This window comes from Enhydra lutris, unplaced genomic scaffold, assembly GCF_002288905.1.
Source record: "Enhydra lutris kenyoni isolate GAN:26980312 unplaced genomic scaffold, ASM228890v2 scaffoldscaffold66, whole genome shotgun sequence".
Taxonomy (NCBI): Eukaryota; Metazoa; Chordata; class Mammalia; order Carnivora; family Mustelidae; genus Enhydra; species Enhydra lutris.
The window spans coordinates 994933-1020062 of NW_019154150.1; the positions used below are offsets into that span (position 1 = coordinate 994933).

General features: G+C 43.7%; 1 protein-coding gene across 1 annotated transcript in view; it reads right to left on the minus strand.

Moving 5' to 3' along the window:
* Nucleotides 1–25130, minus strand: part of LOC111159026 (KIAA1257 ortholog) — an 88420-nt gene that overhangs the window by 42926 nt on the left and 20364 nt on the right. Inside the window, exons 4-10 of the mRNA XM_022521383.1 lie at nucleotides 23897–24087; nucleotides 23098–23302; nucleotides 18920–19051; nucleotides 17918–17993; nucleotides 16232–16362; nucleotides 12133–12279; nucleotides 7758–7942 (exon numbers count right to left, since the gene is read on the minus strand). Of these exons, the coding sequence (XP_022377091.1) occupies nucleotides 7758–7942; nucleotides 12133–12279; nucleotides 16232–16362; nucleotides 17918–17993; nucleotides 18920–19051; nucleotides 23098–23302; nucleotides 23897–24087 (1067 nt within the window). The remainder of the gene's footprint in view (nucleotides 1–7757; nucleotides 7943–12132; nucleotides 12280–16231; nucleotides 16363–17917; nucleotides 17994–18919; nucleotides 19052–23097; nucleotides 23303–23896; nucleotides 24088–25130) is intronic.

Consider the following 25130-nt stretch of genomic DNA (forward strand, 5'->3'; position numbering starts at 1 on the left):
AAAATAATCAATAAAATTGATAAGCCCCTAGCCAGACTTATTAACAAAAGAGAGAGAAAGGACCTAATTAAATAAAGTCATATATAAGGGAGGGGAAGTGATAACCAACACCACAGAAATACAAACAAGTATAAGAGAATATTGTGAAAACTATTTGCCAACAAATTGGACAACCTAGAAGAAATGGATAAATTCCTAGAAACATATAACCTACTAAAAATGAATCAGGAAGAAAGAGAAAATTTAGACAAACGATTTATCAGCAAAGAAACTGAGCCAGTAATCACCAAACTCCCATCAAACAAAAGTCCAGGACCATTTGCTTCACAGGCAAATTCTACCAGACATTTAAAGAAGAGTTAATACTTATTTTTCTCAAACTATTTCAAAGAATAGAAAAGAAAAGAAAACTTCCCAATTCCCAGGCCAGCATTACCGTGATACCAAAACCAAATAAAGATACCACAGGAAAAGAGAACTACAGGCCAATATCGCTGATGAATACAGAAAGCAAAAATCCTCAACAAAATAATAGCAAACCGAATCCAGCAATACATTAAAAAAGTCATTCACCACAATCAAGCAGGATTTATTCCTGGGTGGTAAGGGTGTTTCAAAATTTGCAAATCAATCAACGTGATGCATCACACCAATGAGAGAAATGATAAGAACCATATGATCATTTCAATAGATACAGAAAAATCATTTAACAAAGTACAACATTTACTCATGATAAAAACCCTCCACAAAGTATATTTACAGGGGACATACCTCAACATAATAAAGGCCTTATATGAAAAACCCACAGCTAATATCATTCTCAATGGTGAAAACCTGAGAGTCTCTCCCCTAAGGTCAGGAACAGACAAACATGTCCACTCTCACCCCTTATATTCAACATAGTCCTGGAAGTCCTAGCCAAACAGACAACAAAAAGAAATAAACAGACAACAAAAAGAAAAAGCATCCAAATCCGTAAGGAAGAAGTAAAACTTTCACTATTTACAGATGACATGATACAATATATAGAAAACCTGAAAGACTCCACCAAAAAATCCCTGCTAGAACTGCTAAAGTCAGTAAACTCAAAGGATATAAAACCAGTGTAAAGAAATCCATAGGGGCACCTGGGTGGCTCAGTGGGTTAAGCTGCTGCCTTTGGCTTGGGTCATGATCTCAGGGTCCTTGGGATCGAGCCCCGAATTAGGCTCTCTGCTCAGCGGGGAGCCTGCTTCCCTCTCTCTCTCTCTCTCTGCCTGCCTCTCTGCCTACTTGTGATCTCTCTCTCTGTGTCAAATAAATAAATAAAATCTAAAATGTAAAAAAAAAAAGAAATCCATTGCATTTCCATACACTAATAATGAAGCGACAGAAAGTGAAATTAACAATCCCATTTACAATTACACCAAAAACAATAAAATATCTAAGAAAAAACTTAACCAAAGAGATGAAAGCCTTATATTCTGAAACCTATAAAAACATTGGTTAAAAAAAAAAAATTCAAGATAACCCAAAGACATGGAAAGACATTTCATACTCACGGACTGGAAGAACAAATACTGTTAAAATGTTTATACTATCCAAAGCAAACCACATATTTAATGCAATCCCTATCAAAATGCCAACAACATTTTTCACATAACTAGAACAAACAATCCTAAAATTTGTATGAAACCATAAAAGACTCCAAATAGCCAAAGCAATCTTGAAAAAGCAAAGGAAAGCAGGAGGCATCACAATTCCAGAATTTGAGTTTTATTACAAAGCTGTAGTAATCAAAACAATATTGTACTGGCACAAAAATAGACACACAGATCAATAGAACAGGATAGAAAACCCACAGATACACCCACAACTATATGGTCAATCTTTGACAAAGCAGGCAAGAATATCCAATGGAAAAAGACAGTCTGTTCAACCAATGGTGTTGGGAAAACGGGACAGCTACATGCAAAAGAATGAAACTGGATCACTTTCTTACACCACAAACAAAAACAAAACCAAAATGGATTAAAGATCTAAATGTGAGACTTGAAACCATAAAAATCCTAGAGGAGAATAAGGCAGTAACTTTTTTTTTTTTAGATTTATTTATTTATTTATTTGACAGAGAGATTGAGATCACAAGTAGGCAGAGAGAGAGGGGGAAGCAGGCTCCCTGCTGAGCAGAGAGCCCGATGTGGGGCTTGATCCCAGGACCCTGGGATCATGACCTGAGCCGAAGGCAGAGGCTTAACCCACTGAGCCACCCAGGCACCCCAAGGCAGTAACTTTTTAACATTGGTTGCAGCAACTTTTTTCTAGATATGTCTCTTGACGCAAGGGAAACAAAAGCAAAAATTAACTATTGGGACTACATTAAAAAAAAAAAAAAAAACTTCTGCATGAGGAAGGAAACAATTAACAAAACTAAAAGGCAACCTGTGGAATGGGAGAAGATATTCGCAAATGATATAATGGATAAAATTATCCAAAATATATAAAGAACTTATACTCAACACCCCCCACCAAAAATAATCCAGTTTAGAAATGAGGAGAAGACACGAACAGACATTGTCAGTATGGCTAAAAATCAGTGGTGTCTGGGTGGCTCAGTCAGTTAAGCTATTGACTCTTGATTTCAGCTCATGTCATGATCTCAGGGTTGTGAGACTGAATCTCATGTCAGGCGCCACCTTGAGCATGAACTCTAAGATTCTCTCTCTCCTCCCTCTGCGCTTCCCCCCATACTCACACACTCCCCATCCCCCCAAAAAAAAAGAATGGCTAAAATAAAAAACACAAGAAATGATAGGTATTAGTGAGGATGTGGAAAAAGAGGAACCCTCTTGCACTGTGGGTAGGAATGCAAACTGGTGCAGCCACTCTGGAAAACAGAAAGGAGGTTCCTCAAAAAGTTAAAAATAGAACTACCCTATGACCCAGCAAGTGCACCAATTCAAAGGGATACATACACTCTGATGTTTATAGCAGCATTATCTACAATAGTCAAATTATGGAAGCAGCACAAGTATCCCTTCATAGATGGATGGGTAAAGAAGACGTGGTATATACATACAATGGAATATTACTCAGCCATAAAAAATGAAATCTTGCCATTTGCAACAACGCGAATGGAACCAGAGAGTACAATGGTAAGTGAAATAAGTCAGAGAAAGATAAATACTATATGATTTCACTCATATGTGGAATTTAAGAAACAAAACAAATGAGCAAAGGGAAAAAGAGAAAGTCAATGCAAGAAACAGAATCTTAACTTCTAAGGACAAATTGATGGTTCCTAAAGGGGAGGTGAGGGGGATGGGTGAAACAGGTAATGGGGATTAAGGAGTGCATTTGACATGATGAGCACCAAGTGATTAAAATAAAAACAAGGGGCGCCTGGGTGGCTCAGTGGGTTAAAGCCTCTGCCTTCGGCTCAGGTCATGATCCCAGGGTCCTGGGATCGAGCCCCACATTGGGCTCTCTGCTCTGCGGGGAGCCTGCTTCCTCCTCTCTCTGCCTGCCTTTCTGCCTACTTGTGATCTCTCTCTGTCAAATAAATAAGTAAAATCTTAAAATAAAATAAAAACAAAATATATCTACACCTAGGGGCACTGGCTGGCTCAGTTAGTGAAGCATGCAACTCTTAATCATGGGGCCTTAAGTTCAAGTTCCACATTAGGTACAGAAATCACTTAAAAATAAAATCTTAAAATTTTTTTAAATGTACATGTATATCTATATACCTACAGGCTTCCTATTCTGGACCACAATGAAATAAACACACTTTTCCCTATTTCTCCTGCTAAGCACAGATGCTTTCAACTCTGGGATTTATATATAAAACAAACATAAAGAGACTCAGAAGGATGCAGAGATGAAGGTTAAGGACTGTGAAGAATTCTCTGGGGTTTCTACTTGCCTCATATGTTCTAGACTAAGTGCTGGAGAAGACAGAAACTCAGAAATGTTAATGGGATTTTGGGGGGGGAAATCCCCCCAAAGTCTTCTCTCTCCAGCCAAAGAAACAAGAATGGGGCAGCTTAGTGAGCCAGAAAACTTTCAAGCAAGCACCATGAAGAAAACCAGCCCCAACCCACTCCCATAAGCAAAGTCAAATGGGAAACCCAGATTTCCACCCTTGCTCGACTGTAGCAATTCCCCTCACTTGGGTGGCATGAGAAAAGATCAAGTGGGGAGTCAAGGATTTCATCCCTGCCTAGTAGTAACAAGGCATCAAGGGAGGCAGAGGCCAAAATTGTGCCTCACCATCCAGTACTTATGTGGCCTCTGCACCACTATGGTGGTTAGCCAAGGTCATGTGCGAAGCATGTAGTAGCAAGGCTATCTGACCCTAGGGCATGGTTGTGAAGAATGAAAGAACCTGGACTGCCACCTCCACCTGACAGGAATAAGACAGCATTCTCCTTCTTCCACTGGCAGAAGATTTAAAACATAAGACTTAAATAGGATAACTTAATATCTAATATGTCCAGGATATAATTTAAAAATCATTTATCATAGCAAGAACCAGAGAAATCCCACCTTAAATGAGTAATGACAATCAACAGATGCTAACACCAAACTGACACATCTTAGAATTGTTTGTAATTTTAAAGCAAGCAAGAACATGATTTAAAGCAAGTGTGAACATGATTGAATCAAATGAAAAAATTTAAAGCCTCATCAAAGAAATAGAAGATATAAAAAAGAACTAAATGGAAATTTTAGAATTGAAAAACACAATACTTTCTAAAAATTTAAAATTCAGTGGATGGGCTTAATAACAGAATGTAAGGGACAGAGAAAAGACTTGGTGAACTTGAAAATAAAACAATATAAATTACCCAGCCTGAAGAACATAGAGGAAAACAGACTAAAAATAAATGAACAAAAGTTCAGGGGCCTGTGGGATGTAACAATGAATTAACATTCATGACACTGGAGTCATGAAAGCAGGAAAAGGGTAGTGCTAGAAGGTACTTAACGAAATAATGGTGGGGCGCCTGGGTGGCTCAGTCAGTTAAGCATCTGACTCTTGATTTCACCTCAGGTCATGATCTCGGGGTCCTGGGATCAAGCCCTGTGTTAGGCTCCACACTCAGCAAGGAGTCTGATTTGCTCCCTGTCTCTCTCCCTCTGCCCCTCCCTCTCCTGCTCTCTTTAAAATAAATAAATTAATTAAATCTTTTTTTTTAAAGAAATAATGGCTAAAATTTCCCAAATTTTTCAAAAGACATAAACTTAAGTTTCAGAAAACTGAGTGAACCCAACAGGATAAACCCCGAAAAAATCCACACCAAGACATCAGAGTCAAACTTTCAAAAACCAGAGACAAAGAAAAAAAACTTGAAAGCTGCAAGAGATAAGTTCCACCCAGCACAATGGGAAAGAATAATTCAAATGACAGTTGATCTCTCATAAAAAAAACCATAGAGGTCAAAAGGAAGTGGCACAACTTTTTTCAAATGCTGAAGAAAAAGAAATGCCAACCCCAAATTCTAAATCACGTGAAGCTATCATTTAGGAATAGAGGAGAAATAAAGACATCTCAAAGAAAAACTAAAGAGAATCTGTTGTCATAACATCTACCCTAAAAGAATGACTTTAGTCATTTAGTTCTTGAAACAGAAATAATTTAAAAAGCAAAAGAAAAGGAAATCTTGGAACATCAGAAAGGAAATAAAGAACATTAGAAAGAGCACATCTATAGGTAAATACAATACACTTTCCTTCTCCTCTTGAGTTTTCTAAATTACATTTGACCATTGAAGCAAAAAGTCAAACATCTTGAAGTGGTTCTCAGTCTATATAGAGGAAATATTTAAGACAATTATAAATGAGATAGGGTAAACAGATTTGAAGGAAGGTAAGGTTTCTTACTTCACTCAAACTGGAAAGATGTTGACACCAGTAGACTGTGATAAGTTATGTATGCATAATATAATTTCTGGAGCAACCACTAAAAACCTATACATTCAAAAATACTACAGATAAATCAAAATAGAATTCTAAAATTTTCAAAGAACCCACAGGAACACAGGAAAAAGAAAACAAAGAAACAAAAGAAACAGAAAATAGAAAACTAATATTAAAATGGCAGACTTAAGCTCTAAAATATCAATAATTGCACTAAATGTAAATGGTCTTAAAAACCAATTAAAAGTAAATAAAAAATGGCTTCACTAAATGCAAGGGCATTATGCTGAATGGGGACGGGGAGCCAATCTCAAAAGGTCACATACTGGATGTTTCCATTTATATAACTGTTAATTTCCTAGGACTGCCATAATAAATTACCATGAACGGGGTGGCTTAGTATAACAGAATGTCATTGTCTCACGGTTCTGGAGGCTTTAAGTGCAAAATCATGATGTCGGCAAGGCCATGCTCCCTCAGAGGGTGCTAAGGCAGCATCTTTCCTTGCCTCTTCCAGCTTCTGGTAGCCCCAGACATCTCCTGGCTTGTGACAACATAAGTCTACTCATTACATAGCATTCTCTCTACATCTCTTCATTTAGTCTTCCTTCTGTCTGTGTCAGTCTCTACATCCAAATTTCTGCTTTTCATAAGGACATTGGCCATACTGGATTCTGATGACCTCATTTTAACAAGATTAACTCTGTAAAGACCCAATTTCTAAATAAAGTCACATTCTGAGTCACTGGAAGCTAAGTGTTCAACATACCTTTTTGAGGGAACACAATTCAATCCTCAACAATGACATTCTCAAATTGACAAAATTATACAGATGGAAAACATATTAGTGCTTAGGGATAATGCAAGGTTATGAAGCAGTTGTGACTATAAAAGGGGAGCATGAGAGATCTTTGTGGTGATGGAATAGCTCTGTATCTTAAGTGCAATGCCAATTACATAAATTCATGCATGTGATAAAATGACAGAGAACTACACACACACACTTATCAATAGCCTGACTTTGATATTATACTATTGTTACATAAGACATAGCCACTGGAAAAAAAAAAACAGGCAAAGGGTACTTAGGATCTCTCTGTACCACCTTTGCAACTTTCTCTGAATTTTTATTTCAAAATGGAAGTATAATACATGGATATGGATATGCCCACACTAAGACACCTAATCAAGCAGTTTTTGAAAACAGAAAGAAGATTCTACAGCTTTGAGAAAAGAAAAAAGCTCAAAAGGGTCAACATGGAACATAAAACATAATGCCTTCAAAACTGAAGAAAAATGAGAATTCTCTACCCAGCTAAACTATTAATCAAGAGTAAGGGTAGAATAAAGATATTTTCAGACACATGAGACCTCAAAACAAGTATCTCTCATTAACCTTTCCTCAAGAAGCTACAGGCAGATGTGTTCCAGCAAAACCAGACAGCAAACAAAGCAAAAGGAAGACAGAATCCAGGAGACAAGGATCCCACCAGAAGAAGAAGAAGAAGGAAACTCCCAGGGTAAATATCAGGGCTAAACCCGGTTTGTTCAAAATGCGTGAGCATCTACGTGAGCACTGCTCCTGTCTCCATGAAGCCTGGGGACTCTTCTGATGGGAGGCTCACTACCTGCCTTGGAAGGACATCTGTTGTGTAATGGGGAGACATTGAGCGTTAGTAGCTCCTAAACCCAGGAAGGAACCTGATCTCTCATATCTCGCTGTGAGAGCCTAAATGGTGAAATAGGGATGATAATACATCTCACAGCAGGCCATTGTGGGGAATTAGAGATGACATGTAATGGGCAACCGGATGGGAAAAAGAGCTCTCCAATCAATTTTTCTGACTCAATCTTACCTCTAGTTCACGGAAGGGAACAGGTTGTGACGGAAGGCAGGAAACACACTTGATCTTTATGGTCAAGGGATTTAAGTCCTGCTTTTGCTCCTCAGTCATGATAGGACCTTCTGTTTTTAAAGTCAAAAAACAATCTAAAATGCTGGCAGACTTCTCCCTACCACGACTCACAATAGTTTGCCATCCTGGAGGGGGCAGGAGGGAAATACAGACAGTGTTAGACTGTGACTCATGACAGTTCCAAGACAAGTACAGAGGGATCAGGCAACCTGAGAAGAGCCAAAGATAAATTATAACCAAGAGAAGAAAACTAAACAAACAAACAAACAAAAAACCCAAAACCAAAAAACAACAATTAGCAAACACCTACTGTCAGCACATTATATGTCAGTTTCTCAAACTGATGTCCCATAAGCTCCCTAAGAGAATTTAATTGTTGTGATTTAATCTTGATGACCATCTTGTAATTTAAGCATTTCCTGAATCATCTACAAGGATACCGATGCTTAGGTGGGACCCTCAAGCAGTCAGATTTACTGGGTCTGGGATATAGGCTCTACTCTAGGGTTTTTAAAAGCTCCCCAGGCAGGACACCAGGGTGGCTCAGTGGGTTAAGCGTCTGCCTTCAGCTCAGGTCATGATCCCAGGGTCCTGGGATAGAGCCCCGCATCGGGCTCCTTGCCTAGCAGGGAGCCTGCAGCTCCCCCTGCTTGTGCTGTCTCTCCCTCTCTGACAAATAAATAAAAAATCTTTACAAATAATAAATAAAACTAAATACAATTTAAAATGCAGTTCCTTCATCACAGGAGTCACATTTCAAATGCCCAGTAGCCATGTGTAGCTATGAGCTACTGGACCAGACCACACAGATCTGGAACATTTCCATCACCACAGAAAGCTCTTCTGGGAGGTGCTGCTTCAGGCAATGACTTTAGAAGAGAAGACGTTCAAGAGCACGGAATGCCGGGGTGTCTGTTGTGGTGGCCGGTGGTGCTGCTTTAACGGGTGTGGTCCAAGCAGAGAAGTGCAGCTCCAGACGTAGAACACAACTGGTACAACAGAGCTGGATCGAGCACAGCACACTTCGGGTAGGGCCATGTTGCAGTAGGGCAACTAGGGAAAAGGGCAGGTAAATGGAGCCACTGTGTGGGAAACACGTAGCTGGGAGAATCTTTTTCTCCTGAAAAGGGTCCATACCAGGTGGAGAAATAATGAATGGTGTTGGGAGTTGGGGGGAGGTCAAATCTTCCATTGTACAAGCAGAGAGGCCTAGGCTCGCGCTGTAGTCACGTGACCTACAAGAAGTCAGAGGCTCTGAGGGGCTTCCTTTCTTCATATGGGCAGAGATCCCACCGTGCTTAGGGTGATTAAGAGGGTATATGTACGGGAAGAGGCTAGTGGGCACGCAGAAAGATCAGTTCTGTTCCTTTCACGAGGTTTGTAAATTTCTAGGGCACACGAAGGCCCAGTCACTCACACTCGGAAAGAGGTTCCCTTCTAAAATAAGTTATGGGCCCCGGGTGTGCGGCTGAGCTCAACGGCGTGACCATGGGGCCATGTGCACCTGCTGGGGACAGCTCTCAGGGCTCCCACGGCTTTCTCTTCAACAAAGCTGACTCGTCAAAGCCATAACTAATCATGACTTGTATTCTAGAACTCTGTAAACCTTTTCGTGAAAAAGACTGCCCAGTATGGAAGATATCTCCACCACCAATGTGCACTCAAACCACCATTCAGAAAGTGAGGGAGGGTTCAGCCATAATTCCAGAGTAGGGTTTCACAACTTCAAAACCACAGATACTTGGGGACAGAGAATTCTCGGCTGTGGGGACTGTCCTCTGCTTTATGGAACAGCAGCATCCCTCCGCTCCCACCTGTGACAACCAAAAAACCTCCTCATGGGGCGCCTGGGTGGCTCAGTGGGTTAAAGCCTCTGCCTTTGGCTTGGGTCATGATCCCAGGGTCCTGGGATTAAGCCCTGCATCGGGCTGTCTGCTCAGCGGGGAGCCTGCTTCCTCCTCTCTCTCTGCCTGCCTCTCTGCCTACTTGTGATCTCTGTCAAATAAACAAATAAAATCTTAAAAAAAAAAAAAAAAAGAAAAGAAAAAAACCTCCTCATATGACCAAATGTCCCCCTAGGGGCACAAGTGCCCACGCTGAGAAGCCCTGCTCCGGAGTAAGAGAGACGGAGCCTGGGAACGGACCCCGCAATGAGCGTTCATCTACACCAGCCAGACCTCAGTGTGCATTAAAGTCATGGGTCCTCAGAACAGCCCTGTGTGGCTGCTTCCATCTCTGCTTTCTAGACAGAGGAAACTGGCATCCAGAAATGTTCAGAAAGCATCCCAGGTCGCTCAGCCAAGAAGTGTGGAACGCATGTCCAAACCAGTCCTGCCTGGCAACACTTGGCCCCTCCACTCTGCAACAAAAATCAAGAGATCATTCCAGAGTCCTTTTAGAATCGTAATGGGTTACTGGCCAACCAATATCCACCACTAAGGGATGCAAAGCCTAGGGCCCAATTAGAAATCAAAGATGATGAGCAAAAATTATCATGCTGGTTTTAGAATGATCTTACGCTGTTATTTTATGGCAAAAACAAACATCCAGTTGGCCTGCCGAGCTAAGGCCCTTCTTAGCTGAGGACCATAAACCGTGATATCGGTATAAGGAAGGAGGCTTGTCTTTCTTTCTTGCTGGAGGCCCAGCGCCCTGTATCCAGCCCACCCAAATGTTCTGACAGAAGCGGCTCCACTTCAGTAACCTCTCTGAGTCCTACTGTGTGCAAATTTATGCACATTATCTCACGTGACTGTTACTGCAGCCCTCCGGGGTAGAAATCCTCCCCCCATTCTACAGATAAGGACATGGAGCTGAAGGACTCAGAGGAAGTGGCCAACTTGCTGGGCAGTGGCTGAGCCAAGATTCAAAGTCTGTTTGTCACTGGTGCTTTTGGAATCACTGAGCCGTTACAGGGCCGTGACGGCACAGTTTGACAGCGGGGAGCCGGCAGACACCTCTGGGCTTCACCCTGCTGGAAAAAGTCACACCAGGCTGTTTGAGACCATCTGAGCTTCTCCTTCCCCCCACAGCAAAATTAAGCAAAATCAACCTCGATCCAAAGTCAACAGGTCACCCGGAGCTCACCCACCTCTAGGCACCAGTTTCTCTTGGGGACTCAGCCCACAAGGTAGCTGCCCCAGAGATGTGTGCCCCGAGCAGAAGCTTGAAACTGCAGTGTGGAGGCTGGGTCCTCCTGGACCACAGCCTGAGAGGGGGTAAGCGTCTCTGAAAATTCACTTCTCTCGAAAAGACTCCATTGCTCCAGGAAAACTAAGACAGCCTGAATTCAAGGCCCAACTTCAGGTGAAAGCTGATTTTCAAAAATCCATTTAAAAAGGAAAACTGAAAAGTTAATGGTATTTCCTCAAAAATGTATAGCTGGCAATACAAGAGCTTGTGAGCATTCGATTTTCCTGGCACCTGTGTAACGTTTATGGGGTAAAACCGCAAGCCCACTGCAAGGGTTTGGGCCAGCTCGACAGTAGCCTCAATTTCTGCAGATTGGCCAGTAGAGGGCGCACATTCACCCTAATAGCCAACCACAAACCCCCTCCCGTACCCCCCCCACCATGAAATAGACTTTTCTGAAAACAAAGAGGGTTACCCCCCATATTACTATTTTAAAAACAAAGTCATGTAATTTTACCCAAAATACATTGTGAGATTTCCGTTATCAAGACCTAGGGATATAACACGCATACCTACTTATTATTTGTCAAACCGTAGATAACCTAGTTTCCAAATTGTGATCAATCTTACGGAGCAAGAGAACAGAACCCCAGTTCTGCCCCGAGCTATGTGATCTCAAGTGAATTGCTTTGCCTTCTTCAAGTTTTGGTTCCTCACAGAACCAAGAACAGGCACCCCGACAGCACTCCTACAAGCTTACTGGGAGGCTCAGAGTTTGCCATGAGCAGTAAAGGACCGGGGGGAAACACTGGCTCCTTCCCCCCTTTCCTCCACTAGATGCTTTCATAAACATCTGCAAGAAAGTGCTTATAAAAAGCAGCATCTTATTTAGCAAACAAAATTAGCACAATTACTCTCACCAGTTTCTTCGGAAGCAGGCCTGAGTTCAAACCGTGGCGTTGCCCCTACTTGCTGGGTGATCTCGAACAATACATCTGACCTCTCTGTGCCTCCTTGTCCTCCTCTGTACAACAGAGACACTTACCTCCACTTTGCTGAAGTGACTGTGGGCATGAAGCTAGGTGGCAGAACAGAGGCTTGGTCAATGCGGGCATCCTGTTTATGGACATTCTAGCCACATGGGACAAAACAACCAAGACCCGCTGGGACCAGGGGTAGCCACCTGCAAGGAGTGGCATCACTGCCAGCTCGGTGGAGAAGGTACCATGCTTCCAATCTCCTCCCATCTTGAGGTCAGTTTCCTCCTCTGTTTGAGATTTCTTCCCTCTCTTCTGGCTCTTCTTTCTCCCCTCTGAGTCTTTCCTTTTAACTGTGAAATCAAAGGAAGAAAACAAGCGTTCCAAGGAGCTCATATCCAAGCTCCCGTATGTGAATGCATACGTGCTACAGAGACTCAAAGAGGTTCTGGAAGACCCTGGAAGGCGGAGGTCATCCTTTATGCTGCCACCCTTCCCCAGCAACCAGAAGAGGTGTTTACATGTAGATGACAAAGTGGTTGTCAGTTACATGCAGGAAGAACATGAGGGCCATCCTGATCTCCCAGCCGGTCCGCCCCAAAAACATGGGCAGAGGGGGCCGAGGTTGGATGAAGAGCAACATCGCCACATACCAAACTCCTCCCCCAAGTCAACTCTTAACCACAGAGTAGGGTTGAGGTTTGGGCTTTGAAGTCAGACCACCAAGGTTCCGGAACCAAGTCTCCCCTTCCTTAACCATCCTGAGCCTCAGTCACCTCACCTGTAGAATGGGGATAGTAGTGCCTACCTTGTAGGGTGTTGAAAAGAGTAAATGAGCAAAGGAACATAAAATATTCAGCTCTGTGCCAAGCTCAGATCCAGGGGTGGGGGAGGAGACAATAAAACATATATATATCTATGGTAATTAAAGCCATGAGCTATTTGTTCCATGATACAAAGACCAATGGAACAGACTATAGAAAGCCCAGAAATACACTGCACACATAGGGGACTTAACAGATGCCAGGGTGGCATTTCAGATTAATGAGAAAGGATGGACTAGTCAATTAATTATACTTTCCATCTGGAGGCAAATGAAATTATCGGGCACCTTGTGCCATAGGCAAAATGAAAGGCAGACTAACGGTGGAAAACAAAAAACTTCAAACTAATTAGAAGAATACACAGGAGACTCTACTGATGTCCAGATGAGGAAGGATTTCTTAAACATCACAGAAAGTACAAACTGGAAAGGAATAGTTACATAACTGGTGTGCAAAAGCAGCACACATAGAGTAAACGGGTAACTTACAGACCCCGGCCTATGATGTTTACAGGGTACGTAACTGATCACACATAATCATCTGAAGATGTAAAGAATAAAGCTTCTGAATCCATAAGAAAAAAATGTAAAACCTAGAGGTGCCTGGGTGGCTCAGGCGGTTAAGCATCTGCCTTCAGCCTGGGCATGATCTTGGGATCCAGGGTTCAAGTTCTAAGCCCCTGAGATGGGCTCCCTGCTGAGGAGGGAGTCTGTTTCTCCTGCTCCCTCAAATTACTCCCTCTCTCTCAAATAAATAAATAAAATCTTTAAAAGAAAAGCTTAAAACTCAACAGAAAGGGGTGCCTGGGTGGCTCAGTGGGTTAAGCCTCTGCCTTCGGCTCAAGTCATGATCTCAGGGTCCTGGGATTGAGTCCCGCATCGGGCTCTCTGCTCAGCAGGGAGCTTGCTTCCCTCTCTCTCTGCCTGCCTCTCTGCCTGCTTGTGATCTCTGTCAAATAAATAAATAAATCCTTAAAAAAAAAAACAAAACAGAAAAGTAAGCCAAGAAGCAGGAATAGCCAAATTACATAAGATTATAACCAAATAAGCATAGGAGATGCTTTCGAGTCCACAAGGAATCAGGAAGTAAGCCCCTGACCATGCCAAGCATGACTGATAACAGGGAAAGCTAGAATTCTCAGGACTTCTGTCAGGAGGGCACATACGTACAACCCAGAGAATAAAAACCAGCAATACCTCCTGAGGGATCGAGGTGCGTTTCCCATGCCCTTTGACCCCACTGGGCAAATGCCCTAGGCTCTGTAGCACAGACACACAGAGACCTGCACAAGGAGGATCGCTATCACAGCGTTGGTGACGGTGGGAAATTGGAGACTACTCAAATGTCTCTCAGTGGGGAGTCCATGGGTGTAGGAATGCACAGCCCTCCAATGGGGCCCTCTATAGAATTTACAAGGAAGGAGTTGGACTTAGACATGTGGACACAAATAAACCTCAAAAATCAAGCTGAATGCAAAGAGCCAGTTGCAGGAAGATAGGTACAGTATGAAACCATTTCTGTAACTCATAAAAACAAAAATCAATACAACAATGAATGTGTCAGAAAGAATGGGGTGGAAGGGGCACCTGGGTGGCTCAGTGGGTTTAAAGCCTCTGCCTTCAGCTCAGGTCATGATCCCAGGGTCCTGGGATCAAGCCCCGCGTTAGGCTCTCTGCTCAGCGGGGAGCCTGCTTCCCCTTCACTCTCTCTGCCTGCCTCTCTGCCTACTTGTGATCGCCTCTGTCAAATAAATAAATAAAATCTTAAAAAAAAAAAAAAAAAAGAATGGGGTGGCAGGAAAGGGTCACACCAATTTCTATGTAGGATAGGGAATGCTTTTTAAAAAATATTTTTATTTATTTATTTGAGAGAAAGAGAGAGAGAGAGCACAGGTGCAGGGGAGGGAGAAGTGGACAGCCCATTGAGCAGGGAGCCCTACACGGGGCTCAGTCCCAGGACCCTGAGATCACCACCTGAGCCAAAGGCAGATGCTTAACCAATGGAGCCACCCAGGCGCCCCCTAGGGGATGCTTCTTAAAAGCACAGGATGCAAAGGAGACTACATGTAAACTTCTTTTCAAAAAGAAAGAAGGAAGGGAGGATGGGAGGGCTGGAGGGAGAGAGGATGGGAGGGAAGGAGGAATAAAGGAAGGAAAGAAACAAAGGAAGAAAGAAAGAAGGGGAAAGAGCAAGAAAAATGAAGGAAATGTTGCAAAATCTCAATGCCTAAATTGTACATACATCGTAATTTTTGGTGTTCTATTTTTTTTTTTTTTCAAAATAAAAAGATGGTTTGAAAATCTCATTCAAATGCTTAAAGAATATTTTTAAAAGGTGAGGCTATTTAATCTGGAAAAGAAAACTTTTCAAAGAGCTGAAGGTGTTCCGATATGAAAGCGTGGACTAGTCTTCTAGGGCCTTAAAAAGGGAATGTGAGCAACTGTGTTTCCGACGCCTGGCAGAGAGCCCGCCTGGAGCAGTCACTTCTCTCTGCAGCTTCAGAGTGTTGAACTCGAACCAGGAAAAGCGGACTTAATGGATAAAGAGTTAAGGAAATGATTTGTACCAATTACAGCTGTACAAACAGTACAGTGGGCCATCCCAGGAGGCAGCAAGTGCACCAGTTCTAGAATATTCCACCTCATACAGGAAACCTAACTGCTGGCTGAAAAACTGGTGAAGAGAACAAGGTTAAGAAGGAAGAGGTCAGGGCACCCGGGTGGCTCAGTCATTAAGTGTCTGCCTTTGGCTCAGATCATGATCCCGGGGTCCTGGGATCAAGCCTCATATTGGGCTCCCTGCTCGGCAGGGAGCCTGCTTCTCCCTCTCCCTCTCCCCCTGCTTCCATATCCTCTCTCACTGTGTCTCTCTGCATCAAATAAATAAATAAAATCTTAAAAAAAAAAAAAAAAGAAGGAAGAGGTCAATGTAGTAGCTTCTGAGAACCCTTGCCTCTCGGTCTGTCACCAAGACTACAGACTTCTGCATGAGTGGTTCCTGCAACCTGGGATGCAATTTCCCTCATTCTACCATAAGAAGCGAAGAACTTCTTATCTTCTGAGAGTCCTTCTATAAAGCTGACTCTTTGCTTCTTCAACATACCTACCTACACTTACCACAGCATCTATCACATAGGAATGCAGTTATTTATTTGAAAGTCTACAGTCAACTTTAGAGACTTCCATGCTCCCCACATTCATGACATCGTGAGTCAGGAGCGTGGAAGCATTGGCAGGAGTGGGAAGGGCTGATGTGCAAATGGGTGGGATGATGCAGGTAAATGAATGGGAGAAGGTGGGTTGGAATGGCTGGATGGGGTGAGACAGAATGGGTAAATTGAAAGGGTATGTAGTGTTCTTACTTTCAAGTAACATATGGTCACATATCAACAATCTTTCTGAGGTATTCTGAATTTGAAATATTTCATAATGCTTCTAAGTCTAGTTATATTATAAAATTCCAAAATCCCATCCTAACTTACTTTGAAATTTTTGCTTTTCTAACATGTTTGTTAAGCTGCTAAATGATGATCTCTCATGATGATCTTCTCCTTCCATCTCCATGCTGACTGCTGCTCCCAAAGAAAGAGCTGTTTCTCTTGAAATACTCCATCTAGAAAATTCAGAGAGAAAAATAAATGAAGGTGAAAAAAAGCAGGGACCGGACCAAAGAATCTATTTACTGGACCAAATGTGAGCAGATTTTTATTGTATTTATTTATTTTAGATTTTATTTATTTATTTGTCAGAGAGAGAGAGAGAGAGAGAGTGAGTACAAATAGGGGGAGCAGCAGGCAGAGGGAGAAGCAGGCTCCCTGCTGAACAAGGAGCCTGATGTGGGACTCGATCCCAGGACTCTTGGATCAGGACCTGAGCCAAAGGCAGATGCTTAACTGACTGTGCCACCCAGGTGTCCCATGAGATTTTTTTTTTTTTCCATGCGCAGATCTTTAAGAAATGACATTGCATTCCTCTAACCAATGCTTCTTAAATTTCAATGTGCATATGAATCACCTGGAAATGCTGTTAAAGAAAATGCAGGTGGGGCGCCTGGGTGGCTCAGTGGGTTAAGCCTCTGCCTTCGGCTCTGGTCATGATCTCAGGGTCCTGGGATCGAGTCCTGCATCGGGCTCTTTGCTCAGTGGAGAACCTGCTTCCTCCTCTATCTCTCTCTCTGCCTGCCTCTCTGCCTACTTGTGATCTCTCTCTGTGAAATAAATAAAAATAAAAAATAAAAAAAAATCTTTAAAGAAAATGCAGGTATGGTTCAGTAAGCCTGGGGTGGACCTGAGAGTCCACATTTCTAACAAGTTCCCAGTCATGCTGATGCTGTTGCTCTGCAGACCACACTCGCATTATCAATTTCTAACTAGAAATATTATGGAAAATAATATATTTTTATAAAAGCAGTCAAAACTCTAATATATCCAGGAATTCATTTGCAGGAATTATCCAACATCTATAGGAAGAAAAAAAAATTTTTGAACTCTATTAGAAATCATAAAGGAGGAGCTGAATTAGGTGAAAAGATATACCATGATCATGGATGGGAGAGCCTCAGAACATAAAAATGTCAGTTCTTCTCAAATTAATGTGTCAATTCAACACAAAAAAAACAATTTTTTAGAAGTCAAAATTTTTTAATGACACAGTCTCTTGGTTCTCCCCATCCCACTCTCCCAAGCCTCCAGCTGGGCCTCCTTTCAACCTCTGGTCCCCACGGCATCCAAGGAATCTCCAGATCCTTCTTAGGCTCTAAGAGCAATTGCACTCATAGCAGGAAAGGCTGTGGACTTGGTGCTCTGAAGTCCTAGAGTCCTGGCTTTACCAACACTCCCAAGATTCCCAAGAATTCCAGTTTTAAAACTTTGAGCAAATCACTAACCACTCTGTTATGTTATGAAGAAAACAGAAATAGTAATAATACCATCTCTCAGAGTGACCATGATGAGAATTGAGGTAAACCAACATGTGCAAAAGCACAGGGCATATCTGCGCTCATAAACACAAGCATTCCTTTCTCTGTTCCTTTAATTTCACCTGGATTGCATGAGCTCTGACTTAGCTAAGTTACTAAAAATCCACATGACTCTCGGTGAGACACTGTACGGTTTATGCAAGAGGGGGTTCTACTCCCAATTGCCGAAATAGCATGGTTCCATCCTTACCGAACTGTGGCAAGTTCTTCCATTCTGAGTACCTTCTCATCTCCCTCGGGGATCTTGGGAAAAGTTTCAAACTCCGCTGGGTGAGAATATGATAATATTTATTAGCAAATGGACTTCCTGGTCCATTCTAGTTCCTTAAGAAATGAGGGTCCTTTACCCATTTTGTAATGGCAGTCACCAAGCAGCGGTGAGCATAAAAAGGCCGGTTAATAATAAATGAGTAAATGAATGAATATGCACAGACTAATGAGGATTATTTGGACAAATGGAAGCAAGAGGAAGCCACCAATTTCTTATATAACACCCCATGGAGGGTGAAAAAAAAAAAAAAGGAAAAAAAAGTCGCTATCTATTCAGTTGTCTAATTTGGCACTGTTTACATCAGAGAATACTGAAAACACTCCTAAGATCCCTATTCCCCATCTACAGAGAATCTGTCAATGCTACCAGCAGATGAAAAATTATGGACACCACAAATGCAGTTTATGCAGTTCTTTAGTAAATAGGTTCTTAAGTAAATAGGAAAGTGCATGTAGGGACATATTCATCTCAGAATCTCAGAATACAAAAGTATGTATCCAGAACAATCCTATCTATGTAAAAAAAAAAAAATCTTACAACAAAGGAATTTTCCATAACATAATAACCAAAATATTATAATGCTTGTTCCTGGTGATAGAACTATAGATTGTTTTCCCTGCTTGTTTTATATTTTTCCATAGTCACTGACTTTTCTAAAAGCAAACCACACATATGTAACTTCTACAGTTAGAAAAGTTTTATAAGTCATTAAATAAAAATTAAACAAAGAAAAAGGACAACCACAAAAAGTGATTCCTGCACTGAGAGCAGTGATGCCTTCCAGAATGAACCAGCACCAGCAGGAGTTGCTGATACATAGGAAGGATACCAGTGTACATGCACGACACCAGCAACACCCATCTATCCCCTTCCCTGCCATCGACTTCCCCCAACTTGTTCACAAAGGTCATCTCCACTCACCACGCAAAGACTTGATGTGTTTTCCTGCTTTTTCTGCTTTATCTCGTGCATCCTCCTGGTTCCACTCCTCTTTGATGTGTGGGGCCTGTGCAGACAATCTTCTCTGATTTAAAACCAAACTTTTCACTTCTTCTAGAAGACAGGAGAAGAACCACTGACTCAAACCAATCAGAAATACTTATGGAACACCTTCTACGTGTACAGCACTCTCCTAGGGCTATAGAAGGAACAGGCGGATAACAGAGGCAGGGCCCCTGCCCTGCAGGAGCAGACTCCTAGGCGCTGCTTCAAAATGCCAGGAAACCCAAACCTCAGCTGGCAATGGCTTCTTCCAAACAAGACCATTAAGTACTTGACATGCGTCCTTCCATTTGATCATGGCGCTTCACGTGAAGGAAGGCACTCCCACTTCCCCTATTTTACAGGTGGGGAGTATGACACTTATGTAATTTTCCTGTGGTCAGAGAACTGGTACTTACTGAGCCAGAACTACCCCCCAGGGCTCCTCGCAGCCAGTTAGGGAGATGAGCCCTCTCTCCTTCATTCTATCAATACCGGACTCCGTATGCTTGTAGCAGCAACCAACATGGGAGGAATAATGAATGCAGATAATGGAAGCTACAAGGAAGAGGTGAAGAAAAGAAGAGGTGCGACTAGATTCAGTGTTTCAGGACAGGTACTGATTGTGGAGAAAGAAGGAGGCTAAGAGCCCACTGGGTATGGCCCCATAGCTCAAGGCAGGGCTCACAACCAGGAAAGCCCTCGTGTTTTCAGGGACCAGAAGTGAAGGTGAGAATAGCGGTGAGAAAGGAGGCTTGGGGAACAAATTAGAGAATGCCTTCAAGGCCAGACTCAGAAAATGGACCTGGTTCCCCAAACCACCAGACGGCCATAAAAAGGTACAGAACAATGGAGTGCCAAGGTCAAAGCAGGGCTATAGACAAGTCAGGGAACTGCAGTAGGAGAGGAGATGGGAAAGAGACTTAAATGCCGAGGCAGGAGCCAGCTGAGAGGCAGAGAGTCCCAAAGGGCCCCACAGAGGCAGAGACACCAATCAGGTGTTGGTTGGAGGGACAGCCAAGAGCTGAAGGCATAGCTGGGGTCATGCATGACTCTGGGGCTTCGTGAACGATGCAGTCTTTGTCCTATAACTGAGAAACCAAGAAGCTGAGGAGATTTAATAGAGGAGGAATGTTGACTTTTGTTGGGATGTTCCATTCGAGACCAGCAACAGGTTGAAAATTAACCAGTTCAGGCAGGGGACCTATAGTTCATCCAGATACATTTCCTATCCTCTCTGGAACATGAGCCAAACCTCTCAGGCTGTTGCTTTCCTCCCACAGACAAGAGTTTCAAGAAGACAGCTTTTAAGGTGAAAAAAGGACTTAAGACAAAAAGCACACCAGATGCATTTTTATTAAAATGTTCTTTCTACTTACACACAAGACGCACAGATAAATGTTAGCAATGACTGCCTCTGGTCCAGGCATCATGTTATCTTAGTTCTTTCTCCCTTGTGCTAGTCAATTTTTTTTAAGGATTATTTATTTCAGAAAGAGAGAGAGAGCGTGTGTGGGGAGGGGCAGAGGGAGAGACACAGACCCCCACCCCACCAAGACCATCATCCCATGACTCCAAGATCATGAGCTAAGCTGAAATCACGAGGCAGACACCCAACCAAATGAGCCACCCAGGTGCTCCTGTGCTAGTCAATTTCTGAGTTGTTTTACATAGTGAACATACACTGCTTATGGAAAGAAATTAAACATAAGAGGCAGTGATGTCAGGTGTGAGATAGGGCTTGGGGAAGACCAAGTGCTATCATTTCAAGTACACTCACGAAGGCCCATGGCCCTCCCTGCAGGGCCTAGAGCACACTTCCTCCTTCTTTCCTGGCCAGTAGATTTCATTTACCTTTCCAGACTTGGCTCCCATGGCCCCATACATCTACCCCAGCACCCATGCTCCAATGTGAGCTCACTTCAGGGCACATGTTTACCAGAAATTCTGGTTTAGCAGCTCTGGGGCAGACCCTGGGATCTGCACTTGGGCAGCATTTCTTTTTTCTTTCCTTTTTTTAAAAAAAATTTCTATTTCATTTCTTTTCAGTGTTCCAGAATTCATTGTTTATGCACCACACCCAGTGCTCCATGCAATACGTGCCCTCCATAATACCCACCACCAGGCTCACCCAACCTCCCACCCTGGGCAGCATTTCAAACGCATCTAACACAGGTGGTTTTGAACCCCATGCTTTGAAGACATGGGTCTTTCCTGGGTCCAAGTAAGAAAAGTCTCTTTGAATGCCATTTTCTCATACAGAAACCCTACAGTGAGTAGTTTAGATATAAACCAGTGATTCTCAGCCAGGGGTGTTTCTGCTCCCCTCCCCAGGAAACATTTGGCAATGTCTGAAGAAAAGTTTGGTTGTCATAACTGGGAGGCTGCTACTGGGATCTAGCAGGTAGAGCCCAGGACGGCTCCCACAGCAAGAAATGATCTGAACCAAAATGCCAATAGCACCAAGGGTAAGAAAACCCAGATATAAGTGAAAGATGAACAGTCAGAAGGGCCAAGTGTCCGTGCCAGAAAGCCTCCCCAAGAAGTCAGGCTGGAAAGCCGGAGAAAGCAGAGGGTTCTGCTAGTCACAAAAAAAATGGGTTCTGATTCTAGCACTGCACATACTTCAAGCAGGTGTCAGTCTCCTTTGCTCACTGCAAAATAACTATACTTGTCTGGAGCCACCAACAACAGTGATAATGGTACCAGACTCCATCCATTCTCAGACGCACATTGCCATGACCTTTTCACGTTTCTCAAAACTGGACACGTCTTACAATTAACGCCACAGCATAGTTTAATTGGCAGCATTTTCGTTTTTAAATACAGACAACACACACTCTCTCATTGCTGGGGGCTGGGTACACTCCCATTACCCTGCCTTGAGGCATATAAGTAGAGAAAGTGGGAGGGTGCCCAAGGTCATTGGCTAGTTCAAGATGGGAGACAGGTTGAATTGAGCTGACTGACTTCCAAGCCTGGATCTTTCCACTCTCCCTAGCTCTCCTTGGAGGTGAGCTCAAAAAGAGACTTTCTGGCATTGATAAAATATTCACCTAGGGGCACCTGGGTGGCTCAGTTGGTTGGGTGTCTGCCTTTAGCTGGGGTCATGGTTTCAGGGTCCAGGGACAGAGCCCTGCATTGGGCTCCCTGCGCAGCGGGGAGTCTGCTTCTCCCTCTGTCCCATCCCCTGTTTGTGCTCCCTCTCTCCCTCTCTTCTCAAACAAATAAATAAAATCTTTAAGAAATATATTGACCCAAATAAGAATCTAGAGGGTCTCTATGAAAAGATTAATATGGTTGTCTCAGGGTCATGGGATTCTTAAGTTTTCTCTTGTTTCGTGGTGTCTTTTTCGTCAGTGAACACCCAGTATGGGGTGCCCGGGTGGCTCAGATGGTTAGGTGTCTGCCTTCTGCTCAGGTCATGATCCCAGGGTCCTGGGATCAGCCCCACGTCAGGCTCCCTGCTCTGCAGGGGAGCCTGCTTCTCTCTCTCCCTCAGCCTACCTCTTCCCCTGCTTGTGGTCTCTTGCTCTGTCAAATAAATAAATAAAATCCTTTAAAAAAAAAAAGACAAAAAACAAAAACAAAAACACCCAATACTCAGCCAGGAGACAAGCCAGTGGGAAACCCACGTGTGGGTGCTGCCTGGGGACAGGAAGTCCAGAAATGCGGCGGAGGTAGAGGTGGTGAGCGCCGCACATGCACAGACACCGCACACCCTCAGACACAACTCCAGGGGGCGGTACTTCCGGAAGCTCAAGCTTGTCCTGGAGGGACTGACACCCAAAGCCACATGTGCCTCAGGAAGGTGAGATGAAGGAAAAGAGGGGACACTGGCTTTGATCCTACTCCTGGTGAGAAATCACACGCCGGGAGAAGTGTTTCAAATAAAACAGATACCCGGGGTGCCTGGGTGGCTCAGTGGGTTAAAGCCCCTGCCTTCGGCTTGGGTCATGATCCTGGAGTTCTGGGATGGAGCCCCGCATGGGGCTCTCTGCTCAGCGGGGAGCCTGCTTCCCCTTCTCTCTCTGCCTGCCTCTCTACCTACTTTGATCTCTGTCAAATAAATAAATAAAATCTTTAAAAAATAATAATAAAACGGATACCCAACTTACCGAAAGATCCCATATCTTCGGAATACCCAGTATTCTTTAACCGGTAATACCGGACTTTTCTTGAAACCTTGTCCTTTGTGTCCCAGACCTTCAAGGTTATTTTGTGAAAATTTATTTTCTTGAGTAATTCCTTCGTCACGTTGATGTTAAAAGTTTGGGTCCATGACACCCAGACTTTGTCCCCTTCATGCCACGGCCTCACTGTCTGTATAAAAGAATACCAAGAGACTTTAAGTGTGCAGGACTGGGGGGCTTAGCAGCCTGAGGTTACCCACCCTCACTGGCCTTGCCCTCCAGGGCACTGCTCTCCACCTGTCTGCCTTCTAGGCCTGGCGCTCCCCATCTCCCACCTCATGTCAGGAGATCAGTGTCCTGGCCGGGGCCCTGTCACACTTCTGGGTTTATCGGAAAAAAGACAGAGTCAAAGCAATTACCTGCGCATCCTGCCCTTTCCAGTGACTTCCAAGCACTGAGCCAGAGTTGGGCCACAGGCAGGCGGGTGGGGGTGTGTGTGTGTGTGTGTCCTAGCAGGCAGGTGTGCTCACACCTTGACACACGGGGTACTCACGCAGAGAAGGAAATCACAAGAGCGGCAAAATGTTTCAAAACACCAAAGAAATGACTAGAAAAAGATACCTAAATGGAAAGTCCGGTAATGGATATTATAAGGTCGGTGTGGACTCTCATTTAGTAGGTTTGGGGTGGAACACGATATCCTGCATTTCTAGCAAGCTCCGAGGGGAAGCAAGTGCACTTTCCGCCATAGCAGACTCTATGCGAGGTACACACACACACACACCTTTACTCCTGAATCCAGGAACACTTTGGCCACCAGGGGAAACAGCACCATGTCAACCTTTCTAGGCTCAGCATCATCTGGCAGAAGGAAATACTCAATGTGGTAGTAACGGCGAAACTTTGCAGCAGGTTTGTCCATTTTAGGGTGTTTCTTATGTTTTTCCATCAAACCTGTATATTTTCCTTTATAACCTAGAAGACATGGATTTAATGAGTCTTGGCTGAACCTCACATGGGAGAGCACATCCATCTCCACGGTTCCCTGGAAACAAGAAAGAGCCTGATGCTATGGGAGGCCGCCCACCCGCGTGCCGCTTGCCCCACCTGGGGGGCTGAGAGGCAGGTCCGGGCCCCCTAGCCAGTGGAGTAACAGAGGGCAGAAATCCACTGCATGACGCTGAGAGCATGTGCCTCCTTACATTTTTCACCTGTGGCGCTTTGCCTACCTGCCCTTGGTCTTCGAGGTAAAGAGTTCAAGTCACCAAGAAGACAGGTCAATTCTTTTTTTTTTTTTTCATTTATTTATTCGACAGAGAGAGATCACAAGTAGACGGAGAGGCAGGCAGAGAGAGAGAGAGGAGGAAGCAGGCTTCCCGCTAAGCAGAGAGCCCGATGAGGGACTCGATCCCAGGACCCTGAGATCATGACCTGAGCCGAAGGCAGCGGCTTAACCCACTGAGCCACCCAGGCGCCCAAGACAGGTCAATTCTAAGCATAGTATGTGTCTAACCAAAGAGGCAAGAATGGATAGAACTACAAGGAGAAGCTGAAATTAATCTTCAGGGGGTAGTGCAAGTAGACCAAAAAATGTCTATCAAGGTGGAGTTCTTTTCTCTGCCCCTGATCTTAGGGGTCCAACCATGGGACTTGCTTTGTCAAAATACTGTGAGCAGGTGAGAGGTACCCGAAGGCCAGAAGAGTTCTTGGATGTCTGGGCTTACCCTCCCAGGTGTCTCTGCCTTTCCACAGCAAGACTGTGTCTGGCTAAGCCACACGTCCCGGAGGAGGATGAGAGACATGGGGAGCAGAACAGAGCCACCAAGGGAAGCCTAGCCTGGATCCGCTGACCTGCTCATCCAGGAGAACAAGGGATTCCTGTTTGGGGCCCCTGACTTGGGGAGTTGTTTGGGTTTGTTACGCAGAATTTGGGGGGCAACAGATAATCGATATATCCAAACACTCAGAGATTTTCATTCAATACATCTGAGAACTTAAACAAGGAATCTGGGGACGCA